Genomic DNA, 27,500 nt, shown 5'->3' on the forward strand with positions numbered 1-27,500 from the left:
CAGCAAAATAGAATGTTAGCTCATCCGTTTAAAAGAGGGTCATTGACCTGCGTCGGTTCATAAATTAATATGGTAGATATCTCGGTCAGGTAGGTAGGGGGTGGGTTTGTTCCCAACAGGAAATATAAGTATGGTGGTGGCGGTGTGTGTGCGTGTGCTTGACTGCCACATTGAGTTTCTGTTTCGATGTCTGACGGGCTGTCTGGCTGTCTGGCTGCACTGACGTCGAGAATATAGTGAAAGGATGACATGCGTTACTCACGTTATTAAGCGTTGTGGCGTAAAGGCTCATACCGAGCTATAGCGAGCTCAAATACCTACGATATGAAAATGATTTTAACCCTGTGCATGATGTGTGATTGGCAAATAATTGAGAGAGAGAATAATATGTACACGCACACACACTCGCACCTGCACACACACTCACACACACTGGCGCACTCACGCACGCACGCACACACACACACACACACACACACACACACACACACAGACACACGCACTCACACACACACACCCACACTGGCACACACACACACACACTTACATACACACACTCGCACGCACACACGCACACGCACACACACACAAACACACACACACACAGACACACACACACGCGCTCACACACACTCTCTCTCACTCTTTCTCTCTTTCTCTAACACACACACACTCACACACACACGCACACACACACGCACGCACACACACACACACACACACGCACGCTTCCACATAAACACACACACACACACACACACACACACACACACACACACACACACACACACACACTCTCTCTCTCTTTCTCTCTCTTTTTCTCTCTCTCTTTCTTTCTCCCTTTCTCTCTTTCTCTCTCTCTTTCTCTCTCTCTCTTTCTCTCTCTCTCTCTTTTTTCTCTCTCTCTTTTTTTTCTCTCTTTTTCTCACTCTCTCTCTCTCTCATTCTCTCGCTCTCTCTCTCTCTCTTTCTCTCACTCTTTTTCTCGCTCTCTCTCTCTTTCTCTCTCTCTCACTCTCTCTCTCTCTTTCTCTCTCTCTCTCTCTCTCTCTCTCTCTCTCTCTCTCTCTCTCTCTCTCTCTCTCTCTCTCTCTCTCTCTCTCTCTCTCTCTCTCTCTCTCTCTCTCTCTCACTCTCTCATTGTTACATAGACTGTAATTCTGCTGATGTACATTTATTTTCACTTGAAAAATTCAAAGTGGTATAGGTGATAGCAGGTAATTAAGAAACATTGGCAGTGTCAGCTGAAACACCTTCACAAACAGACATTAAATATAAAACATGTCATCGGGATGAAATACTTGTTGGTCACTTCAAGCCTGTTTACTCAAAACCAACTTCAGTGATAGATTTAATCAGTTTTTACCCCAGTATGTCTTTATATATAAATGTATATGTGTGTGGGTGTGTTTGTGTGTGTGAGGGGGGTGGTGGTATGTGTGTGATGGGTGTGTGTATGTGTGTGTTAGTGTGTGTATGTCTGTGTGTCTGTTTGTCTGTCTATCTGTCTGTCTGTTTGTCCAGTTAATGGAAATAGTGAGATTTTTCTGTGACTTTATGACGAGATCGTGCACGTGATTAAACATTTCAAAAATGACCGAAGATGAATACATACGGAGAAATTACACATCACCATTTGTTTCTGCCACTCTAATTCGTACAATAGAAACTGATACTCCTCCGTTGAAACAGACACGCCCTAGACTGGCAACAAGGCACCACAGGATTTCCATTACGTTTTTATGGAATAAGTAAATTCAATGCATCGTAGCTTATTCAGAAATTACAGATATCAATTAAGTAGATGTGCAACGCCAAGGCACTGCATACCCCAGCGAAAGACAAACCTCTCTCTTACTCTCTCTCTTTCTCTCTCTCAAACACACACACACACACGAACACACACACACACACACACACACGCACTCACTCACTCTCTCACACACACTTCATACACACAAAACACACCCCGGCCATACGCACATATAGACAGACGGACATAAACACCTTTACAAACAAACACATATACACACACACATACACTTACGCACACGCACATACACACACCCACCCACTCTCTCTCTCTTTCTCTCTCTTTTTCTCTCTTATACAAACAGACACACACCCACACACACACACTGTACATACGCACGCACACACACACACCCACACACACACATCCACACACACACACACACACACATTGACTGACACAAATCTCATACACACAAAACACACACTCATACGCACATAGACCGGCACGGTTGGCCTAGTGGTAAGGCGTCCGCCCCGTGATCGGGAGGTTGTGGGTTCAAACCCCGGCCGGGTCATACCTAAGACTTTAAAATTGGCAATCTAGTGGCTGCTCCGCCTGGCGTCTGGCATTATGGGGTTAGTGCTAGGACTGGTTGGTCCGGTGTCAGAATAATGTGACTGGGTGAGACATGAAGCCTGTGCTGCGACTTCTGTCTTGTGTGTGGCGCACGTTATATTTCAAAGCAGCACCGCCCTGATATGGCCCTTCGTGGTCGGCTGGGCGGCAAACAAACAAACAAATATGCACATAGATAGTCGGACACACACACACCTTTACAAACAAACACATATACACACTCATACACACACAAACATACACACAAACTCATGCACACACATTCACACACACACACACACACACACACACACACACACACACACACACACACACACACACACACACTCTCTCTCTCTCAAACACACACACACACACACCCACGCACACACACACACACACACACACACACACACACACACACACTGTGACCCCAAGTCACACACACACACACACATACACACACTCACTCACACGCACTCACTCACTCTCTCACAAAAAACTTCAGACGGACATACCCACCTTTACAAACAAACACACATACACACACACACACATACACTTATGCCCACACACACACTTACACACACACGAGTACAGACTCATGCACGCGTGCGCACACACACACACACACACACACACACACACACACACACACACACACACACACACACACACACACACACACACACACACACAAACAGTAACACTAACACATGTGCACAAAATGAACACAAACACACACACTGCGCGAGAGAGAAAAACTACAGGGAGGCATGACGTCATGATGCATTAATTGACGTCAAAGACTTTCGACCGTGACGTATTCTTCTTACGCGAGCTTTATCCATAGACTTGGAAACTACGGAATTTCTACCCGTCTGTAGTACTGTGTGAAATAGCACTACAGTTGTTGTCTCCCTTCCACTGTTCAGATGTTTTATTCTGTACTTGTTTGAACTAATAGTGTTTTGTGCTACAGTAAATTATTTCCCTTGAACCATGTTTGAATATCAGGTGAGCTCGAGGGGATCCACTTTGAAAAGTTTACTACCTCCTTTTTTGAAGATAAGTACACCAAGCTGTAAATTGATTGCAGAAATCCCATCCTTTTGTATTTGTTAAAAGTTTGCATTAAATTTGATAAGAGTTGATAATTATATTTGAGCTAAAAGGATATTTTGTTCAGTCAAAAATTATTGCAGAAGCACTCAGAATTATTTGGAACTTTGGTGCGGCGTATTGATATGTGAAAATCATCTTGCCGGTACGGTTGCACTACTTTTAACTGGGAAAAGGTGACAGGCAGGGGAAATTTTGGTGTCCCTGAAACATCATTGTTGTATCAATGATTGTGGAGTCCTGCTTGTAGCAGGTATGTAAAACATTTTATTGATGATTAGTTCAAGTGTTTATAATCGTTTGGGTGTGGAAAATGACAGAGTATTCTAGAAACTTATTATTTTTTGAGTGCAGCCATGCAACCATTTTTTGCACCGGTATGCTAAGTTTTGAATAGGCATAGATCTACATGTTTCAAAGCACTTGAATGATTTTGTAGAATACTTAGAATTGTCAGCATAATTTGTATGTTGGACATTCTGTTATTTGTGGAAAACATAGAAATTGGATTTTGATTTAAATCTAAATTCAAAACGAATTAGCACTGAACATGTGTATGACGTCACTACCGGAAGTAGTCGTCCGTGTCGCAGTAAGTTGCTGCAGTTGTTAAATGCTTTCAGTATATGATTGATGCTGTGGACAAGTGAAGAGCATTGCTGGTTCTATACTAGATCTGATAGTGATAGAACAGAAGTTGTTGCATTTTTGACATGAGATGATGTCTTAAGAGAAAATAATCTTTCCTTGAAAAAGGGTAGAATTCTTTTAGTGAGTTTTAATGATCTCATTGTTGTGAATTATGGTGAATCTAGACCTCACATTTTCTTGAAGAAAATGGTAATCGCGCGTAAGGACTAGACTGTAATTATGCACATGTAGTATTTCTAGTATTCAAGATACTCAAGGCTGCATTATGGCAGGGAGACTTGTGATTTTAGAAAGAAACCTGCTCACAAAAACATTGTTCACAGTATTGTACGTTGCTATGGATACGAGATTGTCCAGCCACTGCTCTTCAGTTGTATTCAGTACTGTTAATGACGTAAAAGTACGTTAGTATTTAGTATGAGAGTATGATTTTGAGAAGAAGCCGTTAGTTTTACATTTTAATCTTTATAAGGAAACAGGAAACATGATTGATTGAAAGGGTCATGTATTGAGGATAGAATAACTTTTGTTGGTTGGAATTGAAGTTGAAGTTAGGATTTTAGGTTATAACATTTAAGGTTTTATAAAGTTTTGCAAGTAGAATAAGTACTTGAAGAAGTAATTCACAGTGTGTTTTGATGTTGGAAACATATTTTTTGTCATGAAACCGTACACACCCGCACACACATATCAACACACATGCATACACAAACCACATACATGAAACATCAAGAAGTGTATTGTTTTGTTTGTTTAGACCAGCAAACATTGAGGTAACACATAGATAATGGTGTTGTGATATTTGTGTGTTACAGGATTCAGTTCTGGTCAGAGTTGTAGTCAGAGTTTTCTTTTAGAGTTTTTTAGGGTTGGAATATAGAATCAGAGTTTTTGGATTGAAATTAGAGTTCTACTTTATTGTTTACATCGAGAAAATAAAACAAAGAAAAGAAACAACAGACTTGTAGTTTGCCACTTGCGGATGAAAGGCGCACACATGATCCCACCCTTCAATGTAGCAATGAACTCACCCGAGTTGGTTACATTGAAATTCTGGCGCCCAATAAGGGACTAAAGTGTGTCGTCAGTAGGATAACTAAGTGCAGTATAGGGATCAACTCTGACCAGACAGAATATTGCCAGACGGAAGACCAGGCAACATACCCGAGGAGATATCGCAGTCCATCACAAGTGATTCATCATGGCGACCGGAGGAACTACTACCTCTGGTGACCACGACAGGGTAATCGCCGAACTCCAGCGACAACTCCAGGACTTACAGTCTCATTATGAGAGTGAACTCAAACATCTGTCTGGGAGAATGGACACAGAGCGAGAGGTGAACGTACAAGTGCAACCACCTCCGTCACTACCCAAGCTGAAGGTTTTCACTGGCTTACCAGCCACATCAACACAGGAAACTTCCTTCGAAGCATGGAAACGTCAAGCATCTGAAGTCAATGATGACGTTTTGGTCATAGACAAAGTGGGCCTACTGAAAAGAAGTCTGAAGGGGGCAGCGCATGAACATGTGAGAGGAAAAAACTATGCAACTGTGGATGACCTGATCAAGGACCTCGATAAGCTGTTTGGAGAACTGAAGTCAGCTGAAGAGATGTATCTGGAACTGTGCCAGTCAAGAATGATGAAAACTCAGACAAAGGCAGATTTCCTCATGACTCTGTCTACAAAGATGAAAGAAGTTCAGAAGACTGCAGGTTTTTCCAATGAAGAATACCAGAGACGTCTCTACTATGCTTTCTCCAAGGGATTGATCGACTCTTTGTTTGCACTAGAGTTGAGGAACAAGTTCGGGATGCCGGGCGACACAAAACCTGCGTTCTCCGACTTGTATCGTTATGTGCGTCAAATTGAGGGACTTGAGGCAGGAAAACAAAAGGCTCAGGTTGGGGCGCACGCAGCGCCATCACCACCTCCTGACTTCACGCAGGAGCGGACGGAGGCTCCACAACAGCAGGGCAGAAGAAAGATTTATTGCTACAAATGTGGTGAAAATGGACATTTCTATCGGGACTGTACTAAGCCCGCTAATGCACGCCTTGTTGTGCAGAAAGAACAAGATAGGCGAAGACAAGAGAACGAGTGGCGGAGAAGAAAGGGACTCCCAGAACTCCCTTTAAACTGAAGGGGACCATCGCAAAGGGGCGAGTGTTGGTCCACAACGATTCTACTGCCTCGATGTCTGACACCAGCTCTCATCAGCGTATACTAACGACAGCGGCAGAGGTGTATGAAAAGAAACTCCTAGAACTTCATCCTGTCAGATTGAACATAAACATGGTCTTGGCGATTCCTCCCATGGAGACTGCAGAGTTGAGCGGAATTCTTCATGACGTGCCAGGTGACCAGATTTCTGTCATTGCTCGCTCTTCAGAGTGGCTACCCCCTGATGTTGAGGTAGTGTCTGCGGAGATTGTGTCGCGATCTGCAGAAGCTGGACTCCGAGTACAAGTGCGTGTCAAGAATTTGTCTGCAACAAGGACTGTGTCGATTTCAAACCATGACGTGCTGGCTGAATTTCAATTGACTGGTGGTACAAAACTAGGCCACACACTTGAGGCCTTGATTGGTCCATGCTGTGAGTCCAGAGTTCGCGTCAACGGTGCGGAGACAACTTGTTTAGTCGATAGTGGGTCACAGGTGACTATCATCTCTGAGTCCTTCTACAGACAGTACCTCAGAGATGTACCTTTGCAGCAGATTGACGCTGTACTAGACATTACAGGAGCAGGTGATCAAAACGTGAGTTACCTTGGAGTCGTTCAGACAACCGTGCAGCTCCACCGAGAGGTGAGCGGGACAGACAAGGAAGTTGAGACTTTAGCCCTTGTTTGTCCAGATACTCGAATCTCTACGAGAGTTCCCGTCATTGTTGGAACTAACACCATGCGTGTACTTCAGAAACATTGTGGACAACAAGCAGGGTGGTCGTGGCTCAAGACTATACCAATTCGGTGTGAAGCAGCGTTTGCATACAAAGAATCAATGACGTCAGCAAATGGGAGACTGTGTCCAGTTCGACTAGTGGGTAGTGATGTAGTTGTACAACCTCATTCGGTCATTGATGTACGAGGTATTGTACGCCACGGTCTTGAACTGAATAGGGACTCTGTGCTCATACAGGAACCAACGATAGAGACGTTACCTGAAGGGTTGCATGTACTGAGTGGTAAGACGGCTGTGAACACTTTACCTAGGTTGAGGGTAACTCTGGTGAATAACACCGATTCACCTATCACGGTGAAAAGAAAGCAGATTATTGCAGATTTGTTTGCTATCCAAGCTGAGTATGCACTGTCTAGTGTGTTGCAAGATTTGAACAGTCAGTGTGAGGTGCAGAATGACACTCAGAGTGGTGAGCGTGTGTGGTGTGATGAAAGTCGTGACTCCTCAGGAATGAAAGCTGACATTTCAGAACTTGTTTCACGATTGCAGTTTGGATGTGATGTTGATCTTGTGTGGAAAGAGAATTTCACAAAACGATTGTTGACCTTTGCAGATGTGTTCAACCAAAAAGATTTTGATCTTGATAAAGCTGAAGTTGAACATGATATCGAACTCATTCCAGGTGCCGTAACTAGACAAAGACCCCGACCCATACCTCCCCAGGACCTGGAAGAAGTTCGGCAGCATATCCAACAGTTGTTAGATGCAAACATCATCAGACCTTCGACGAGCCCTTTCGCTTCACCAATAGTCTTGGTCAGGAAGCGGAACGGTTCGCTACGAATGTGCGTTGATTACCGAAAGGTAAATGCTCGTACCGTCAGAGACAGCTATGCGCTTCCAAAGATTGAGGACTTGTTTCGAACTCTCACGGGAGCAAAGTTCTTCTCAAGTCTGGATCTTTCGAAGGCGTACTACCAAGTACCTCTGACGGAGCGTGCAAAGAAAATATCGGCATTTACCACCCCGTTCGGCTTGTATGAGTTTGAGAGATTACCATTTGGTCTTGTGAATGCTCCAATGACATTTCAGCGCATTATGGATTGTTGTTTCAGCGACATGAACTTGGCGGAACTCATAATTTTTCTGGATGATATTCTGATTCATGCTGCCACTTTGCAGGAGTTGGAAGATCGGACGGTGAAAGTTTTAGAGAGGTTGCGAAAGTTTCGGTTGAAGCTTGATCCAGACAAATGCATTTTTGGGGCTACTGAAGTGAAACATTTAGGCTATGTCATTTCAGAGGGAGTCATACGTCCCGATCCGGACAAAGTTGCAGCTGTCACCTCTTGGCCGAAACCAACAACAGTGAAGGAGGTGAAAAGTTTTCTTGGATTTGTAGGATTTTATCGCCGTTTTATTCCACACTTTTCCAACAAGGCAAAACCATTGAATGATTTGACAGTTGGTTACGTTCCACAGAAAAAGCAGTCAGGGAAGAAGAAATCAGGTACTTTGACCTTGTCGTCTGATATTACTGCATTGTGGGGAAAGAAGCAGGATGAAGCTTTTCAAGTCTTGAAGGACGAGTTGACGAGCGATTTAATGTTGGGTCTAGCAGACAAGACGAGGTCGTTCTCTTTACACTGTGATGCGAGTGGTACTGGATTGGGAGCTGTTCTGTACCAGGAGTTTGACGGTAAACTGAAAGTCATAGCATACGCTAGTAGAGGGTTGAACCGTACCGAGCAGAACTATCCAGCGCATAAAAGAGAATTTCTTGCGTTGAAATGGGCAATGTCAGAGAAGTTTCATGATTACTTGATAGGGTCAAAGGTCACTGTTGTTACAGACAATAATCCTCTTTGTTACGTGTTGGGAAATGCAAAGTTGGATGCTGTTAGTCACCGTTGGTTGGCTTCATTGTCACTCTATGATTTTGACTTGATCTACAAGCAAGGGTCTGCACACACAGATGCTGATGGGTTGTCGCGACGGCCACAAGCACCCCCTGAGGAAGACGATGAGTACAAAGAGACACTTGAGAAGGCAGCATTCTTGCTAGAAAAGGCTAGGAAGTTTGATGGAGTTGTACCACAGGTCGTAACTAGTGAGGCCATTGCAAGTGTCATGTTCGCTAAGGGTGTAGGCGTACAGGCCCACAGTGTCAGAGGAACCGCGCATAATGCTAAGATCTGGAACCCAGAAGGATATGACTCTGATGATTTTGTACCCGCAGTTGAAACCATAACCAAAGACCCCACTGCTATCCCCAGTGATGTCTTAGAACCAGAGATAGAGGGAAATTTTGCTACCTTGACTCTCCAAGATTGGACGAGACTACAGCAACAGGATCGCTGTATAGCCGCTGTTTGTGAAGCATTGAAGAGGAATGCTACACTGGAGATCACGGGACCAGAAACCAAAGTTTATTCCAGAGAAATGAAACACATGGTGATAGAGGAAGGAGTACTGTACCGGCGAATTACGGGAGATGAGTCAACCCGTGATCAGATTGTTATTCCCCGTACATTGCGACAGAAGGCTATGAAGGGTGTTCATGACGATCTCTATCATACACATTTTGATGATGCTATAAAGCACGCCAGAATGCGTTTCTTTTGGCCGTTCATGGCTACCGACTTGCAACGGAGAATCAAAAGGTGTGAACGTTGTACTAGGAGTGGTGTTCAGACTCAGAAGGCACCCATGTCCACTATTATGACAACTTATCCACTGGAACTCTTGTCCATTGACTTCTTGACAATTGAGGTAAAGGGGCAGAAACAGAATATTTTGGTAGTACTAGACCATTTCACCAAGTTTGCGCAAGCAATTTTGACTAAAGATCAGACCGCCAAAACAGTGGCCAAAGCTCTTTGGAATGAAGTTTTCATGACTTATGGTTTTCCCAGTCGCATATTGTCGGATCAGGGGCGTGACTTCGAGTCAAAGTTGATCCAAGAACTATGTTGTTTGGCTGGGATACAGAAGTGTAGGACTACCCCATACCACCCCAGTGGAAATCCTGTCGAAAGGTGGAATCGTACTCTGCTTGGCATGATTCGCAGTTTAGAGCAGGAACAGAAGAGAGACTGGAGGAAGCACCTCAAATCAGTTGTGCATGCGTATAATTCATGTATTCACAGTAGTACGGGATTTTCGCCGTACTATTTGTTCTTTGGTAGGCATCCTAGGCTTCCCATTGACTTGGCTTTTGGCATTGATCTTGGAAAGAGACAAGGAAGGAGTTCTAGACAGTATGTCGAAGGGTTGAAAGACAGTCTTAGGCATGCATACAGGATGGCTTCAGAACAGATGGAGAGATCCGCGCAGAAAAACAAGGTCAGATATGATGCGGGTTCTCATGCCGCAACTTTGGAAGTTGGAGACCGAGTCCTTGTGAGAAAATTGGGACCTCGCATTCGGTCAAAAGTTGATGATCGCTGGGAAGAGGGTGTTTTTGTGGTTCTTGAAAAACTTGAGGGTATTCCAGTTTACGTCGTACAGAGGGACAGTGGATATGGGCCGAGAAGAACACTTCATCGAAACATATTGCTTCCAGTGGGAGCACTCGGTTGGCCTTTACCCTCTGATCAGCACAAAGCGTTGAAGGAGTATCGACAAAGAGGACCTAGAACAGCGGAGAAGAATCTCCAGGAATCTGAAAGCGAAGATGAGGAATCATTGTTTCCAGACTTACAGATCAAGTTAGGTTTGGATGGGAATAGAACATTGAGGCCTGAAGCACCCGAATTCGTTCCTGTTATTCCTCGTACAGAACAGGAAGAAGATGTACTTCTAGAACCAGAGCAAGATGTTTCCCAAAGTGGGAGCCAGGAAGAGGCAGGGGATGTAGAACTGCCCATGGAGGTTACATCAGGTGCCTCTACAGATCGCCCAGAGGACGGTCCGGAGAATTCAGATGATGACAAAGAAGGAGTAAAGGTTCCAGCTGAGGATGGAGCAGTACACACTTCAGCATCCGAGTCTGATGAAGTTGAGCCTCATGAAGGGTCAACAGAAGATGACCTTGAAGTGAGTGGGCAGCAGCGACAGGAGTTGCGTCGTTCTAGTAGGAGGCGTAGGCCTGTGGAGAGGCTGAATCTTATGCACCGGTGTGTGTGCCGGGAGTCAGTTGATCTTGAAAAGTTGGGAGATATTCATCGAAAGATGCAAGGTCTGCTAGATTTTGGTCATGTTATTCCTCCACCCAGTTTGTTGCGCTATGTTGTTTGGGCAATCTCGGAATTGTCAGGCGAGCTGGAAAAGTGTTGGAAAATGAATAGCAAAAGTTCTTGAGACAATAGTTTGTCGGATATGATCGGAAGTAGAATCAGGATATATTGTATACCTGTTTAGTTTTGTGCGTTTTGGTTAAAGCGATGCCAACCTTTAATATAGGTTATTTTATCAGTGGAGAAATTAAGTTGGTGATGAAAAATGTTTTTGCCCTTTTAATTTAATAAATTAAAAGGAAACATTTTTTATTTTTTCCCAGGGTAAGTGTAGTACTGTGTGAAATAGCACTACAGTTGTTGTCTCCCTTCCACTGTTCAGATGTTTTATTCTGTACTTGTTTGAACTAATAGTGTTTTGTGCTACAGTAAATTATTTCCCTTGAACCATGTTTGAATATCAGGTGAGCTCGAGGGGATCCACTTTGAAAAGTTTACTACCTCCTTTTTTGAAGATAAGTACACCAAGCTGTAAATTGATTGCAGAAATCCCATCCTTTTGTATTTGTTAAAAGTTTGCATTAAATTTGATAAGAGTTGATAATTATATTTGAGCTAAAAGGATATTTTGTTCAGTCAAAAATTATTGCAGAAGCACTCAGAATTATTTGGAACTTTGGTGCGGCGTATTGATATGTGAAAATCATCTTGCCGGTACGGTTGCACTACTTTTAACTGGGAAAAGGTGACAGGCAGGGGAAATTTTGGTGTCCCTGAAACATCATTGTTGTATCAATGATTGTGGAGTCCTGCTTGTAGCAGGTATGTAAAACATTTTATTGATGATTAGTTCAAGTGTTTATAATCGTTTGGGTGTGGAAAATGACAGAGTATTCTAGAAACTTATTATTTTTTGAGTGCAGCCATGCAACCATTTTTTGCACCGGTATGCTAAGTTTTGAATAGGCATAGATCTACATGTTTCAAAGCACTTGAATGATTTTGTAGAATACTTAGAATTGTCAGCATAATTTGTATGTTGGACATTCTGTTATTTGTGGAAAACATAGAAATTGGATTTTGATTTAAATCTAAATTCAAAACGAATTAGCACTGAACATGTGTATGACGTCACTACCGGAAGTAGTCGTCCGTGTCGCAGTAAGTTGCTGCAGTTGTTAAATGCTTTCAGTATATGATTGATGCTGTGGACAAGTGAAGAGCATTGCTGGTTCTATACTAGATCTGATAGTGATAGAACAGAAGTTGTTGCATTTTTGACATGAGATGATGTCTTAAGAGAAAATAATCTTTCCTTGAAAAAGGGTAGAATTCTTTTAGTGAGTTTTAATGATCTCATTGTTGTGAATTATGGTGAATCTAGACCTCACATTTTCTTGAAGAAAATGGTAATCGCGCGTAAGGACTAGACTGTAATTATGCACATGTAGTATTTCTAGTATTCAAGATACTCAAGGCTGCATTATGGCAGGGAGACTTGTGATTTTAGAAAGAAACCTGCTCACAAAAACATTGTTCACAGTATTGTACGTTGCTATGGATACGAGATTGTCCAGCCACTGCTCTTCAGTTGTATTCAGTACTGTTAATGACGTAAAAGTACGTTAGTATTTAGTATGAGAGTATGATTTTGAGAAGAAGCCGTTAGTTTTACATTTTAATCTTTATAAGGAAACAGGAAACATGATTGATTGAAAGGGTCATGTATTGAGGATAGAATAACTTTTGTTGGTTGGAATTGAAGTTGAAGTTAGGATTTTAGGTTATAACATTTAAGGTTTTATAAAGTTTTGCAAGTAGAATAAGTACTTGAAGAAGTAATTCACAGTGTGTTTTGATGTTGGAAACATATTTTTTGTCATGAAACCGTACACACCCGCACACACATATCAACACACATGCATACACAAACCACATACATGAAACATCAAGAAGTGTATTGTTTTGTTTGTTTAGACCAGCAAACATTGAGGTAACACATAGATAATGGTGTTGTGATATTTGTGTGTTACAGGATTCAGTTCTGGTCAGAGTTGTAGTCAGAGTTTTCTTTTAGAGTTTTTTAGGGTTGGAATATAGAATCAGAGTTTTTGGATTGAAATTAGAGTTCTACTTTATTGTTTACATCGAGAAAATAAAACAAAGAAAAGAAACAACAGACTTGTAGTTTGCCACTTGCGGATGAAAGGCGCACACATGATCCCACCCTTCAATGTAGCAATGAACTCACCCGAGTTGGTTACACGTCCAAAGCAGCCTTGGGTGGCGTTTGCTGAAAAAATGGGGGCGACTATTGCACCCACCGTATTTTTGTTAGTATGGTCCCAATTTTTGGTGAACTTCCATCTCCAACTGTAGCACGTAGCCGGGCACAAAGAATCCTTCTTTATCATGTATTATCCCAGCGAAGCTGGAGGTATCCCGTGAACGCTATACTGTAATCGATTTGAGAAATGTGCATACCGAATTAAGTAGATGTGCAACGCCAAGGCACTGCATACCCCAGCGAAAGACAAACCTCTCTCTTACTCTCTCTCTTTCTCTCTCTCAAACACACACACACACGAACACACACACTCACACACACACACACACACATACACGCACACCCCAAGTCACACACGTACACACATACACACTCACTCACACGCACTCACTCACTCTCTCACACACACTTCATACACACAAAACACACCCCCATACGCACATATAGACAGACGGACATAAACACCTTTACAAACAAACACACATACACACACACATACACTTACGCACACACACACATACACACACCCACCCACTCTCTCTCTCTTTCTCTCTTATACAAACAGACACACACACACACACACACACACACACACACACACACACACACACACTGTACATACGCACAAACAAATACGCACATAGACAGTCGGACACACACACCTTTACAAACAAACACATATACACACTCATACACACACAAACATACACACAAACTCATGCACACACACATTCACACACACATTCACACACACTCTCTCTCTCTCTCAAACACACACACACACACGCACACACACCCCCCAAGTCACACACACACATACACACACTCACTAACACGCACTCACTCACTCTCACAAAAAACTTCATACACACAAAACACACACCCATACGCACATATGGACAGACGGACATACACACCTTTACAAACAAACACACATACACGCACACACATACACTTATACCCACACACACATTTACACACACACGAGTACAGACTCATGCACGCGTGCGCACACACACACACACACACACACACACACACACACACACACACAACATACACACACACACCACACACATACGAGTACAGACTCATGCACGCGTGCGCGCACACACACACACACACACACACACACACACACACACACACACACAAACAGTAACACTAACACATGTGCACAAAATGAACACAAACACACACACTGCGCGAGAGAGAAAGACTTCAGGGAGGCATGACGTCATGATGCATTAATTGACGTCAAAGACTTTCGACGGTGACGTATAATTCTTCTTACGCAAGCTTTATCCATAGACTTGGAAACTACGGAATTTCTACCCGTCCAAAACGGCCTTGGGTGGCGTTTGCTGAAAAAATGGGGGCGACTATTGCACCCACCGTATTTTTGTTAGTATGGTCCCAATTTTTGGTGAACTTCCATCTCCACCTGTAGCACGTAGCCGGGCACAAAGAATCCTTCTTTATCATGTATTATTCGGTATGCACATTTCTCAAGTCGATTACAGTATAGCGTTCACGGGATACCTCCAGCTTCGCTGGGATAATTCAGCTACGCATTCGTACACAACACTATGAAGTACTCATATCTCATACTCTCTCTACTCATGGACAAATAAAACATGTTTTAAAGCTCATATATACAAATGAGTCAACGCTTTTAAAGTGAGACTGTGCGTCAATTCACCACTGTACTTCTTCTTCTTCTTCTTCTGCGTTCGTGGGCTGAAACTCCCACGTACACTCGTGTTTTTGCACGAGTGGAATTTTACGTGTATGACCGTTTTTACCCCGCCATTTAGGCAGCCATACGCCGCTTTCGGAGGAAGCATGCTGGGTATTTTCGTGTTTCTATAACCCACCGAACTCTGACATGGATTACAGGATCTTTTTCGTGCGCACTTGGTCTTGTGCTTGCGTGTACACACGAAGGGGGATAAGCCACTAGCAGGTCTGCACATAAGTTGACCTGGGAGATCGGAAAAATCTCCACACTTAACCCACCAGGCGGCCGCGGCCGGGATTCGAACCCTCGACCTTCCGCTTTGGAGGCCGACGTCTTACCACCACGCCACAGCGCCCGTCACCACTGAACAAAGACATGCTAACACAAACCTGCAAGTGCTTTATACTAAAACTCTACAATTGTAACGTCTTTGATTCGCTCTGCTAATGAACATGCATGAAATAAGCTGTGAACACCAACGGATTGTAATACCTACACGGAATCTTTTACCTGATGAAGAGAGTTTTGATTGCTACCAAAGTGAGAACGACTGACTGATTAAACATGTTTTGAATGGACGAACATTTTAAGGCAGTGTGATTTGTTTTGCAACGTGTAGCCTGACAAAAACCAAAAACAATACGCATTTATATTAAAAATAGAGCATGTGATAACAGAAAGAAAAACATTACATTGAAAGAAGAGCATAGCAATGATAAAAAGAAGACCACTATGTGGACAATACATATTATAGGGAAAATGAAAGAAAAGAAAACAGCATACGATAACATATTTAATATGTAACATTATGTGAAGAAAGAAAAATGAAACAATGAAACCTTTAAAATGAAACAATATAAAATGCATTGACTTTAAAAAACACATAATCTGGTATTGCGATGAAAGATATGATAACATAACTACAAATAGCTCATAATTGAGATGGCACAATACGAAAATATAACCCAAAATATCTTATTATTAAGACGGAAAACGAAAAGGAAGGAAACAAGAACATACCCTAATAGCACCATAAAATAATTACAATTAGGTGATAGATAACGCCGATAACCAATACGGATGCAGGCGGCATTAAGAATGAAAGAAAACACATCCTCAACTCTGACCAGAAACCAAAATGTTTTGTATATACATCAAAACGAACAAGGCAAAACTTCCCCCAAAAAGCAAAAAGCAAACAATACCACCACCATCAAAAAGTAAAACATTGCACAAGAAAACAAGTCGCGTAAGGCGAAAATACAATATTTAGTCAAGTAGCTGTCGAACTCACAGAATGAAACGCAATGCCATTTTACTCGTAGCATCGTCAGGCCACCGCTCATGGCAAAGGCAGTGAAATTGACAAGAAGAGCGGGGTAGTAGTTGCGCTAAGAAGGATAGCACGCTTTTCTGTACCTCTCTTTGTTTTAACTTTCTGAGCGTGTTTTTAATCCAAACATATCATATCTATATGTTTTTGGAATCAGGAACCGACAAGGAATAAGATGAAAGGGTTTTTAAATTGATTTGGACAATTTAATTTTGATAATAATTTTTATATATTTAATTTTCAGAGCTTGTTTTTAATCCGAATATAACATATTTATATGTTTTTGGAATCAGCAAATGATGGAGAATAAGATAAACGTAAATTTGGATCGTTTTAGAAATTTTTATTTTTTTTTACAATTTTCCGATTTTTAATGACCAAAGTCATTAATTAATTTTTAAGCCACCAAGCTGAAATGCAATACCGAACCCCGGGCTTCGTCGAAGATTACTTGACCAAAATTTCAACCAATTTGGTTGAAAAATGAGGGCGTGACAGTGCCGCCTCAACTTTCACGAAAAGCCGGATATGACGTCATCAAAGACATTTATCAAAAAAATGAAAAAAACGTTCGGGGATTTCATACCCAGGAACTCTCATGTCAAATTTCATAAAGATCGGTCCAGTAGTTTAGTCTGAATCGCTCTACACACACACACAGACACACACACAGACACACGCACATACACCATACCCTCGTTTCGATTCCCCCTCGATGTTAAAATATTTAGTCAAAACTTGACTAAATATAAAAACAAGTCGCGTAAGGCGAAAATACAATATTTAGTCAAGTAGCTGCCATTTTTCAGCAAGACCGTATACTCGTAGCATCGTCAGTCCACCGCTCATGGCAAAGGCAGTGAAATTGACAAGAAGAGCGGGGTAGTAGTTGCGCTAAGAAGGATAGCACGCTTTTCTGTACCTCTCTTTGTTTTAACTTTCTGAGCGTGTTTTTAATCCAAACATATCATATCTATATGTTTTTGGAATCAGGAACCGACAAGGAATAAGATGAAAGTGTTTTTAAATTGATTTCGACAATTTAATTTTGATAATAATTTTTATATATTTAATTTTCAGAGCTTGTTTTTAATCCGAATATAACATATTTATATGTTTTTGGAATCAGCAAATGATGGAGAATAAGATAAACGTAAATTTGGATCGTTTTATAAATTTTTATTTTTTTTTACAATTTTCAGATTTTTAATGACCAAAGTCATTAATTAATTTTTAAGCCACCAAGCTGAAATGCAATACCGAACCCCGGGCTTCGTCGAAGATTACTTGACCAAAATTTCAACCAATTTGGTTGAAAAATGAGGGCGTGACAGTGCCGCCTCAACTTTCACGAAAAGCCGGATATGACGTCATCAAAGACATTTATCAAAAAAATGAAAAAAACGTATGGGGATTTCATACCCAGGAACTCTCATGTCAAATTTCATAAAGATCGGTCCAGTAGTTTAGTCTGAATCGCTCTACACACACACACAGACACACACACACACACACACACACACACACACACACACATACACCACGACCCTCGTCTCGATTCCCCCCTCTACGTTAAAATATTTAGTCAAAACTTGACTAAATATAATGATTGCCATTCATCATGATGCATCATCCATTCCAGGAAAGAAGTTTCTCGTAAGTAATTATAGCTCAGTGGAAGTCAAGGACATATCGCCCCTCTTCATGGTTAACACTGGTGTCAATGTAGCCATAGACTTGGTCACGTGGCCTCGAGTACAATGTTAAGACTACGTTTATTTTCTTAGACACCATGAGGCTGGGAGAAGTCATGGGAAATAATGTATCAAGGGACTCATTCTGCCGTCGAAGAGGGCAAGGGCTCGTCAATGTTTGGCAACTTGACTTGACAACTGGCAGTGTTATATGAACGCTTTGAAGGGATATTTCCTTCCAGACACTTTGTTATCATAAGCAAAATGTCTTGACTCTGTTTATGGAGTTGGGGTTAAAAACCAGAGGAAAAGATTTAAAGGGACTATAATTGTTCGTATTTACAATATGGATGGAGCAGTTAGAATTAACGACACATATCCACAACTGAAACCAAGGAACGTAAGATATGTTCCGACTAGGGAGATAGCAAAACATTTTGTACATCAATGGAAAGTGAATACATATGAACTTTCAGCTTTTGAACATTTGCATCCAGAGTTGTGCGCATATCGACCAAAACAGTGAGCATTGCGATGTTGTTTGAAAACATGATGACAATGTTACCATGACTGAATCGTACACAAAATTCTCACAAAAAAAGAAGATTTTTTTGCACGTCCTTTACATTTAAATGTGCAGAAAGAATCCAATACCTGTGGCATTCTTCATGTGACCTCATCATCGACTAATTTAAAGGGAAAATAGTTGTGGTCATGGAAAGTTGACGGAATTAATCCATTGACCATTACACTTCTGGGCGCACTCCTAGAGATCGGGACACGTGTCCCTTAATCAAGACATAATTACAAGTCGCGATTTTCGGTTGAGACAGGAGTGGGTAAGTGGGGTGGGCAAAAACACAGCAGACATGTTTCCTGACAAAGATCAAGGTGCATACTCGTGTTACGCAAGCAAAGAGATGGGGGCGCCTAGAAACACAGCACGTATCCTGAGGCCTTGCAGAAACAGGAACGACCGTGCTTCCATTTCCCCGGACACTACCGTTACCTTGCTTCGTAAACTTGCATGACGATTCTGTGCAAATCTTCAGTTCGTTGTCTGCGATGACGTGAACGAAAGACACCCGATTATTAGTCCTGAATAAAATTACCCATACGGTGTCAAGTACCTGGGATTTGACATATTCACGTTGAATATAGATTGTACACCATCATGTGTTTAGGTAAACTAGGTCCTAACAACGCTTGACTAACTGTGCACATATTTCATACAAGTTTTGGACAGGATTTGCATTATGAAGAGTACTGTTGCCAAACTCAATGTAGCATTTGGCAAGTAAGGGAAAGGCTGGACCGAGTCCTAACATGGACCGCTTCTGCTGTGAGAAAATAAAGCTAAAGACACGAGGACGCTCAGAAACAACGTTCTTCTTCTTCTTGTACTTCTTCGTCTTCTGCGTTCATGGGCTGATACTCCCAGGTACATTCGTGATTTTTAGTCGAGTAGGTGTTTACGTGCTTGGCCGTTTATACCCCGCCATACAGGCAGCCATACGCCACTTTCGGAGAAAAATAACAATTGAACATATTTACCCTGTGTAGAAGACTTCCACGTGTCAAAACAGTCGCCAATGCACATTAGTCTCGGGCGAACATATTGTAATTTTGGCAGGGCACACTCTAAATATGACACTTACAACGAAATATCTGTGTGCAATAAAATATTTTTGCTGAGATTCTATCGTAGCGAATTAGCTCGTAAAAGGTTTAAAGGTTATCTGAACAAACAAAACAAGTCGCGTAAGGCGAAAATACAATATTTAGTCAAGTAGCTGTCGAACTCACAGAATGAAACTGAACGCAACGCAACGCAGCAAGACCGTATACTCGTAGCATCGTCACTCCACCGCCCGTGGCAAAGGCAGTGCACGTGGAATTGACAAGAAGAGCGGGGTATTCGTTGCGCTGAGAAGGATAGCACGCTTTTCTGTACCTCTCTTTGTTTTAACTTTCTGAGCGTGTTTTTAATCCAAACATATCATATCTATATATTTTTGGAATCAGGAACCGACAAGGAATAAGATGAAAGTGTTTTTAAATTGATTTCGAAAAAAAATTTTTGATAATAATTTTTATATATTTAATTTTCAGAGCTTGTTTTTAATCCGAATATAACATATTTATATGTTTTTGGAATCAGCAAATGATGGAGAATAAGATAAACGTAAATTTGGATCGTTTTATAAATTTTTATTTTTTTTTACAATTTTCAGATTTTTAATGACCAAAGTCATTAATTAATTTTTAAGCCACCAAGCTGAAATGCAATACCGAACCCCGGGCTTCGTCGAAGAGTACTTGACCAAAATTTCTACCAATTTGGTTGAAAAATGAGGGCGTGACAGTGCCGCCTCAACTTTCACGAAAAGCCGGATATGACGTCATCAAAGACATTTATCAAAAAAATTCAAAAAAAATTCGGGGATTTCATACCCAGGAACTCTCATGTCAAATTTCATAAAGATCGGTCCAGTAGTTTAGTCTGAATCGCTCTACACACACACACACACACACACACACAGACACACACACACACGCACACACACACGCACATACACCACGACCCTCGTTTCGATTCCCCCTCGATGTTAAAATATTTAGTCAAAACTTGACTAAATATAAAAACACAAAGCACAACATAATACTTATTCACGAGAAAACAACTTTGTTGGGAGCATGAAACGAAAAGAGGTAAATATTACGAGCCTCGTCCTAAACTCCCGAAAGCCTGTCCTTAACTGTGCGAATTTGGCCGCACGAAGCTTTAGCATTACGTTTTTGGTTAAAATAAAATAATTTCTCAATTCAAAGTCTTCGCGAAGTCGACTTCGAGCTCAATTAAACACAGCCTTTAAGTGGATGAAAAAAGACTCATTGGAGCGATTTAGCCAGGATGGAGCCAGCATGTTTAGACAAGTAAATGACAGCTCTCTTTCCGTCTTTCAGTCTCAGCACAGGCATGTCCTCGCTCGCCTTGCTGCACACGACATGCTTCCTCGTGAAGATGTCCAGAGCCACGCCGTGTAGACTGGCCTTTAGCTTTTCCTCGCTAGAACACGTCTGGTTGGCCTGCAGTTTGATGACGAGGAGGAGCGTGTCAGAGGCGTCGCAGTCTTGGTCAAGGTGTTGGTTCACCACGACGAAGGGGTAAAGCACTATTTCTATCTGTCTGCTCTTGACGCGGAGGCTGCAATCCTGCGGGAGTCCTCTCACGTGGATCATTGAGGCTGCAAAGACACGGGTAAAATATGAAAGAATGTGTTGGGATTTTGCTTGACCCTAGGACTAGATGTGGTAGTTGAGAACAAAGTTTGATTAAAGGTGCTATCCTAGCCAGTTGGTAAAAACTGTTTAAAGTACATGCGGAGACCATTGCATTTACCAGAATATCGTCAGCAGTTTGATTATTTGAAGGACTTGTCAGCTCAGAGAGAGAGAGAGAGAGAGAGAGAGAGAGAGAGAGAGAGAGAGAGAGAGAGAGAGAGAGAGAGAGAGAGAGAGAGAGAGAGTAAGAGACAGAGAATTCATTTGAAAATAGTGAATAATGAACAAAATAGTGTTTTTATTAATTCAACATATCAAAGCATTTAAGGCAAAAATATGTCTTTGAAACAATCCAGTGTTTATGGGTAAGCATCAGTTTAGTATTAGGTGCTGACGAGCACTCACTGTTTCGGGCGCTGGGTAGTGGCATTTCGGTGTCCCATTCAGGTAGATTCCTGTCACAGAAGTCCTGGCTGCTGAAGTTGGTCCTGCTTCTCATGTGAACCGTTCCTGTGGACCAGTAGCACTTCATGGTGTCAAGGTGGTAAGGGGTCTTGTTGCAGCATCCGTAGTCCTTCCTGTCACAGAACAATGTTCGCTAGACTATTTAGCAGTGCCCGCTACTTAAAGATGGATAAGAAGTGTTGACATGACATTGGAGATGACTTTATGTCTGTCTGTCTTCTTCTTCTTGTTCGCTTCTCGTTTGTCTGCCTGCCTGTCTGTCTGTCTGTCAGTCTGTCTGTCTGTCGCTGTGTCTGCCTACCTGATCTAAGAAGGGAAGTACTCATTCTAAATGCAATGTCGTAATGAAAGTTAAGCGGAGAAAAACGAGACTCCGCAAAAATGTTACCGTTTTTGTCTATATCTAGACCGCTCACTTTCTTTTGTTTCCCAGCACGACTCAGAAGAGAAGAAACACTTACTGTTTGATGGAAAAGTCGTCGTTGCAACATTCATGCGTCTGCGTGTTCATGACCCGTTGACCACAGCAGATCTGGTGCCGAGCGATGCCAAGGTCAGTGGACAAGTTGACCACTGTTGTCCCGTTGCAGCAGAGCTGTGTGGCCTGCGTGCCGTAGTGGTAGGTAGAAGTACCGCACGGCGCGGTACAGGTGTCCGGCTTGGCCTCGTTGCGTCTGTAGGCTTGGGTACCACAACACCTAATACAAGGATGAATTGGGTTTTGTTATGTCACTTGAGAGAAAGCAGGGCTGGGTCTAAGAGGGGCGGGGGGGGGGGGGGGGGGTCCAGGGCTGGGTCTAAGAGGGGGGCGGGGGGGGTCCAGGGCTGGGTCTAAGAGGGGGGCGGGGGGGTCCAGGGCTGGGTCTAAGAGGGGGGGCGGGGGGGTCCAGGGCTGGGTCTAAGAGGGGGGCGGGGGTCCAGGGCTGGGTCTAAGAGGGGGTGTGACGTTTGCATCTTTCGCCGTGTTGATATTTCGCTTCTCGGCCTCGTTGATCTAGTATAAACTCTACACTGAACAAAAAAACACCCTTCGATAGTACTGATGAGCGACCTTGTGTACCTTACATTCATGGGGCCAAATTTGTGCAACCAATTTGTTTTATTTAACTTAGAAATTTGATTCATCCTAAAATGTTTTCCTTCTTACTCAAGGGACGTAACCACTCAGTACACGTTTTCGAAGAATTCGATTTGGGGGGTGAAATCTATTAAGGGCAGACCGGGTAGGCAAAATGAGTTATTTTTGGTCTCATACACCTTTTTGGGGTTGTTGCATTTTTCACACCTTTGAACATCCTTGAATGCATTCAATAATCTGCTTTTGTCATTTTAGACATGTATTCATGTAAATAAAACCATTTTCAAACCGATGTTTTGTTGTTTTTGTCTGTGTTTTATCAAAAAAATCGAAAAAATGGTCAACTTTGGATACTCCGTGCTGGTAAATGTGCGCACATGACATGACCCTTCGCTGTTCAAACTGTGTGGAAATTTCCGTTCTTCAAGATGACGTCATCACCGTTGGGGAATTTCCGTTGACATAGGCACAAAGAGAGAGAATCCGTTCCAACCGAAACCCCGGAATTAATATATGCAAATATATGTAGGTCAAAGGCATTTGGCGCAAGCGCAGTAGACAACTTATCAGTCCCCCGGTGTCAACAAATCCATGACGTTTTCACCGATTCAGCAGCATTTTTCAAAGTTTTGAGCTGCGGAGAACAACCCTAACATTGGAAATGTTCGACATAGTGGCAAGAAACATCAGAGAAAGATGAACTAGCAGCAGCGAACAGTAGAAGGAAGTAACAACACTCCGAAATGAACCAACATGATCGTATTTAAGCAGACGACATTCTAAGATTCTTGACTCGACGAGGTGGGTTTTGCTTCTTTCTCTTTTCGATCTTGTTTGTTTGACAACGTGATTTATTGCACATCGTTATGTTGTTGTTGTTGTAAGAATGTGTTAGGGTTTGCAGGTAAATGATAAACAGTTTGTGTCTGAAGTATTTTGCGGGTTTCTTGATCCAATTTACTGACCATGCCGCCGCCGCATCCCCCCCCCCCCCCCCCCTCCCTCCCTCGATCATCTCTGTCATATCGTCTTCACAACCCCTATTTTATTGTTCTTCGCTGGCCAGTCCTTGAGAGCTTACTATGGTGTAACATGTCATCAGTATTCTTTGTCTGGGGTCAAACTGAGAAGCAGCATCTGAGCGATGTACGACTGACACAGTTTCTGTTTCTGGTCATTGACCGTAGGAAAATAAGTACCCTACTAGAGAGCGTTCTCTAATTCTAAAGGATTGGTTTACACCAGCATGGCTGACCAACCTATCATTGACAGCAATATTGTTGTCAAATCTTTTCCATTAACTAAGGAATAAAAAAAATAGATCCAATTTACTTCACCAAAGAAAAAAAAAGAGTTAAACTAAAGGACTGGGGATGCAACTCATGAATCAAAAGCATAAAGATCACCTGCAAACAGTGCTAGGTTTAGGAAATCTGAAAATGTATACACACACACAGAACACACACACACACACACAAAACAGACAACAGACAAGAAACAAGCAAATACATAGCAAGTGTGATGAAATAAATTAATTTTAAAAGAAAAATATGAAAAGAAAGAAAGAAAGAAAGAAAATAATTCAGCTAGTTTCAGTATTAGTTCCTGTGTGTATGTGATTGTGTGGTTACTCAAATCCCATAGTAAACTTGACATGTACATTTTGTGATAGGGGCCAATTAATGAATGTCTTTTGTGTGTGTGTGTGTGTGTGTGTGTTCGTCAACCGACATATGTGGGTACGAGCCGCTGAGGTGGTTGTAAGAAAACCCGCCTGGTTCAGTGGTTGGGGGCTGATTGGGATTTCTGATTTACCAGCCTAGCCAAAAAGTTGAGGTACACCCCATGTAACATGGTCATTTGCAAAATAAAGTACAAGCACTTGTTGACGTTTATATTGAGTCTTAAAATTTGCAGCTTATTACAAACAAAAACCATGGACAGTTGTATCAAATATTAAATCAGTGTTTGTGTATTTATTAGGTTGGAGCAAGGGGAGAGCCAGTCCTCCTGTGGTGGCAGCGAGGAGAAAGATTGACCTGATGGAAAAGTTTGCTAAACCGGAACTACCCTCTTCCACAGCAGAAACATCAGCTTTGCCATCTTCTGACCAACCATAAGAAGATACAGATACTTTGCCATCTTCTGACCCATCACAAGCAGATATGGATACTGGTACTGTGCAACGTCACTCCGCTGACATGTGTTGGGCTTTTGTCAACATTGATCAGCTCAATCTATTGCTGAAAGGTCTATATCCTGTACTGAATGCTTGTCTGATAGCAGTCTGATTATGAAAGAAGGTGATGCATCAGCCCAAGGATTTGCACAGGCCCTGCATCTGGAGTGCATATGAGTGTCCATTCAAGTCTGCAGTTGTTTACTCTTCTCCCGGTGTTTGCAACGCTTCGGGTGGTAAAGTTGCATTTTAAATAATCCGCGTATGACCATGTTGGTACATGGAAAGGGACATTCAGCTTTACAGAAATTTGCTGCAGTGTTAGGATTGAGCACAGAAATACTGTAATTAAAATGTTGCAACTTTTGAATGGCTTGATAGCTTTGTTCCATTTGTGTATATATAATTATGTAATGTTGTTGATGATTTCTGAAGCATCATTTCTATGCAATGGAATAAGAAATCAGTGCATCCGTTGGGTTTTTATGAGTCTGACAGTTTGGTTCTGATCAATATTTTCATATCAGCACAAACACAGATAATTGACTTTTTTAATGTTTTCATATGATTTTTTTTTAAATCAAAAAAATCTGATAATTTGATTATCAAATCATTTCCCCTTCATAGTTAAAGTGTTATTCTGGTTAAAAAAAAACACCCCATTAATTCAAGCTCTACTGTGGTACTAGTTTACCGGGGTACTAGTGAGACTCTTTTACATGCTGTTTTCTCTACATGTAATTTGAGACAAAATGTGGTAATTAAAATGTTGTAACTTTTGAATGGCAAGATGGATTTGTTCCAATTTTGTATATGTTGTTTATGATTTGTGAAGCACCATTTCTGTGCATGGAATAAGAATACAGTGGATTCCTTGTGTTTTTATGAGTCCGACAGTTTCGTTTTGATTCATATCTGCACTAACATAGATGAGTTTTCAAATGATTTTTTAAAAAAAGTCTGGATAATTTGATCGTCAAATCATTTCCCCATCATAGTAACGTGGTTATTCTTATAAAAACATATCAATTCAGGCTGCACTGTGCTACTAGTTTGAGGTACTGGTTGGAATCTTTCAAATGCTGTTTTCTCTGAATGTAATTTTCAGACAAACATCTGTAATTAAAATGTTGCAACTTTTGAATGGCTTGATGGATTTGTTTCATTTTTGTTTATGTTGTTTATGATTTGTAAAGCGTCAGTTTTGTGTATGGAATAAGAGTTAAGTGCATTGGTTGGGTTTTTATGAGTCTGACAGTTTGGTTCTGATTCACGTTTTCATATCGGTACAAACAAAGATGGCTGTTTTCATATGATGTATATAAAAAAAATCCTGATAATTTGATTGTCAAATCCTTTTCCCTACATAGTAAAGTGGTCATTCTGATAAAAACATATGAATTCAGGGTGCACTGTGCTACTGGTTTTTTTATGTACTGGTTCAAATCTTTAAAATGCTGTTTTCTCTGAATGTAATTTTCAGACAAAACGCTACAATTAAAATGTTGCAACTTTTGAAAGGCTTGATGGATTTGTTCAGTTTTTGTATATGTTGTTTATGAGTTGTACAGCATCAGTTCTGTGTATGGAATAAGAGTTCAGTGCATTGGTTGGGTTTTTATGAGTCTGACAGTTAGGATTTCATGTATTTTTCTTATCAGAACTGAACCGGTAACTGAAAATGCTAAATTAAAATAATATATTGCTTAGAAATGCTTTTCGATACACAGAATTATTAAACACACACATATTGCTGCAAAGAAGAAAAATTGGATCAAAACATGCACTGGTTCACAAACTGCAACATTTTAAAATAAGCACATTTTATAACGTTTTTCTCACATTTTGGTGAATAAAACCCCCAAAAATTGCTTTTCACTCAAAATTTAAAATGGTTTCCCTTAATTAGGTTATTCTGCTTGCAAAAATCAAACAAGCAGCAAGCTGTTTCCAAAATAAAAAAAAAAAGTGCTTGCCTACCCTGTCCCCCCTTAAATTTTACCACCAATTTTCTTCACATGCAAGAAACTGACATAAATAATTTCACTTCTTAATTTTACCAGGAAACAACATTTCAGACTTGAGTATATGTCGAGGAGGAAATATGTACACAGGCGAAAGATGAAATCGTGACAGGGGGCTGGGGTGCAAGAAGCGTAAGTGGGTGCCGCCCAAGTAGGTGTTAAAATGCGATATAAAACTAGAAGAA

At 41.5% G+C, this 27,500-nt stretch overlaps 2 protein-coding genes across 7 annotated transcripts in view; one reads left to right on the top strand and one right to left on the bottom strand.

Annotated features, from left to right (window-relative positions):
• The window catches only part of LOC138951901 (uncharacterized), a 125,124-nt gene that overhangs the window by 3,098 nt on the left and 94,526 nt on the right, over nucleotides 1-27,500 (top strand). For 2 of the 6 annotated variants that reach the window (XR_011451252.1, XR_011451254.1), the window contains exons 2-3: nucleotides 21,252-21,546; nucleotides 22,468-22,587. The exons of 2 other annotated variants lie outside the window; for them this stretch is intronic. The gene's annotated coding sequence lies outside the window, so the exon portion shown is untranslated. Of the gene's footprint in view, nucleotides 1-21,251; nucleotides 21,547-22,016; nucleotides 22,114-22,467; nucleotides 22,588-27,500 lie in introns of all 6 variants that reach the window. 2 more of the 6 variants (XR_011451253.1, XR_011451255.1) reach the window with 2 other exon arrangements.
• Nucleotides 20,054-27,500, bottom strand: part of LOC138951900 (uncharacterized) — a 31,889-nt gene continuing 24,442 nt past the window's right edge. Inside the window, exons 3-5 of the mRNA XM_070323460.1 lie at nucleotides 22,496-22,732; nucleotides 21,975-22,147; nucleotides 20,054-21,532 (exon numbers count right to left, since the gene is read on the bottom strand). Coding sequence (XP_070179561.1) covers nucleotides 21,177-21,532; nucleotides 21,975-22,147; nucleotides 22,496-22,732 — 766 coding nt within the window. The 3' untranslated portion in view covers nucleotides 20,054-21,176. The remainder of the gene's footprint in view (nucleotides 21,533-21,974; nucleotides 22,148-22,495; nucleotides 22,733-27,500) is intronic.

Source organism: Littorina saxatilis, linkage group LG17 (genome assembly GCF_037325665.1).
Source record: "Littorina saxatilis isolate snail1 linkage group LG17, US_GU_Lsax_2.0, whole genome shotgun sequence".
In the NCBI taxonomy this organism is placed as follows: Eukaryota; Metazoa; Mollusca; class Gastropoda; order Littorinimorpha; family Littorinidae; genus Littorina; species Littorina saxatilis.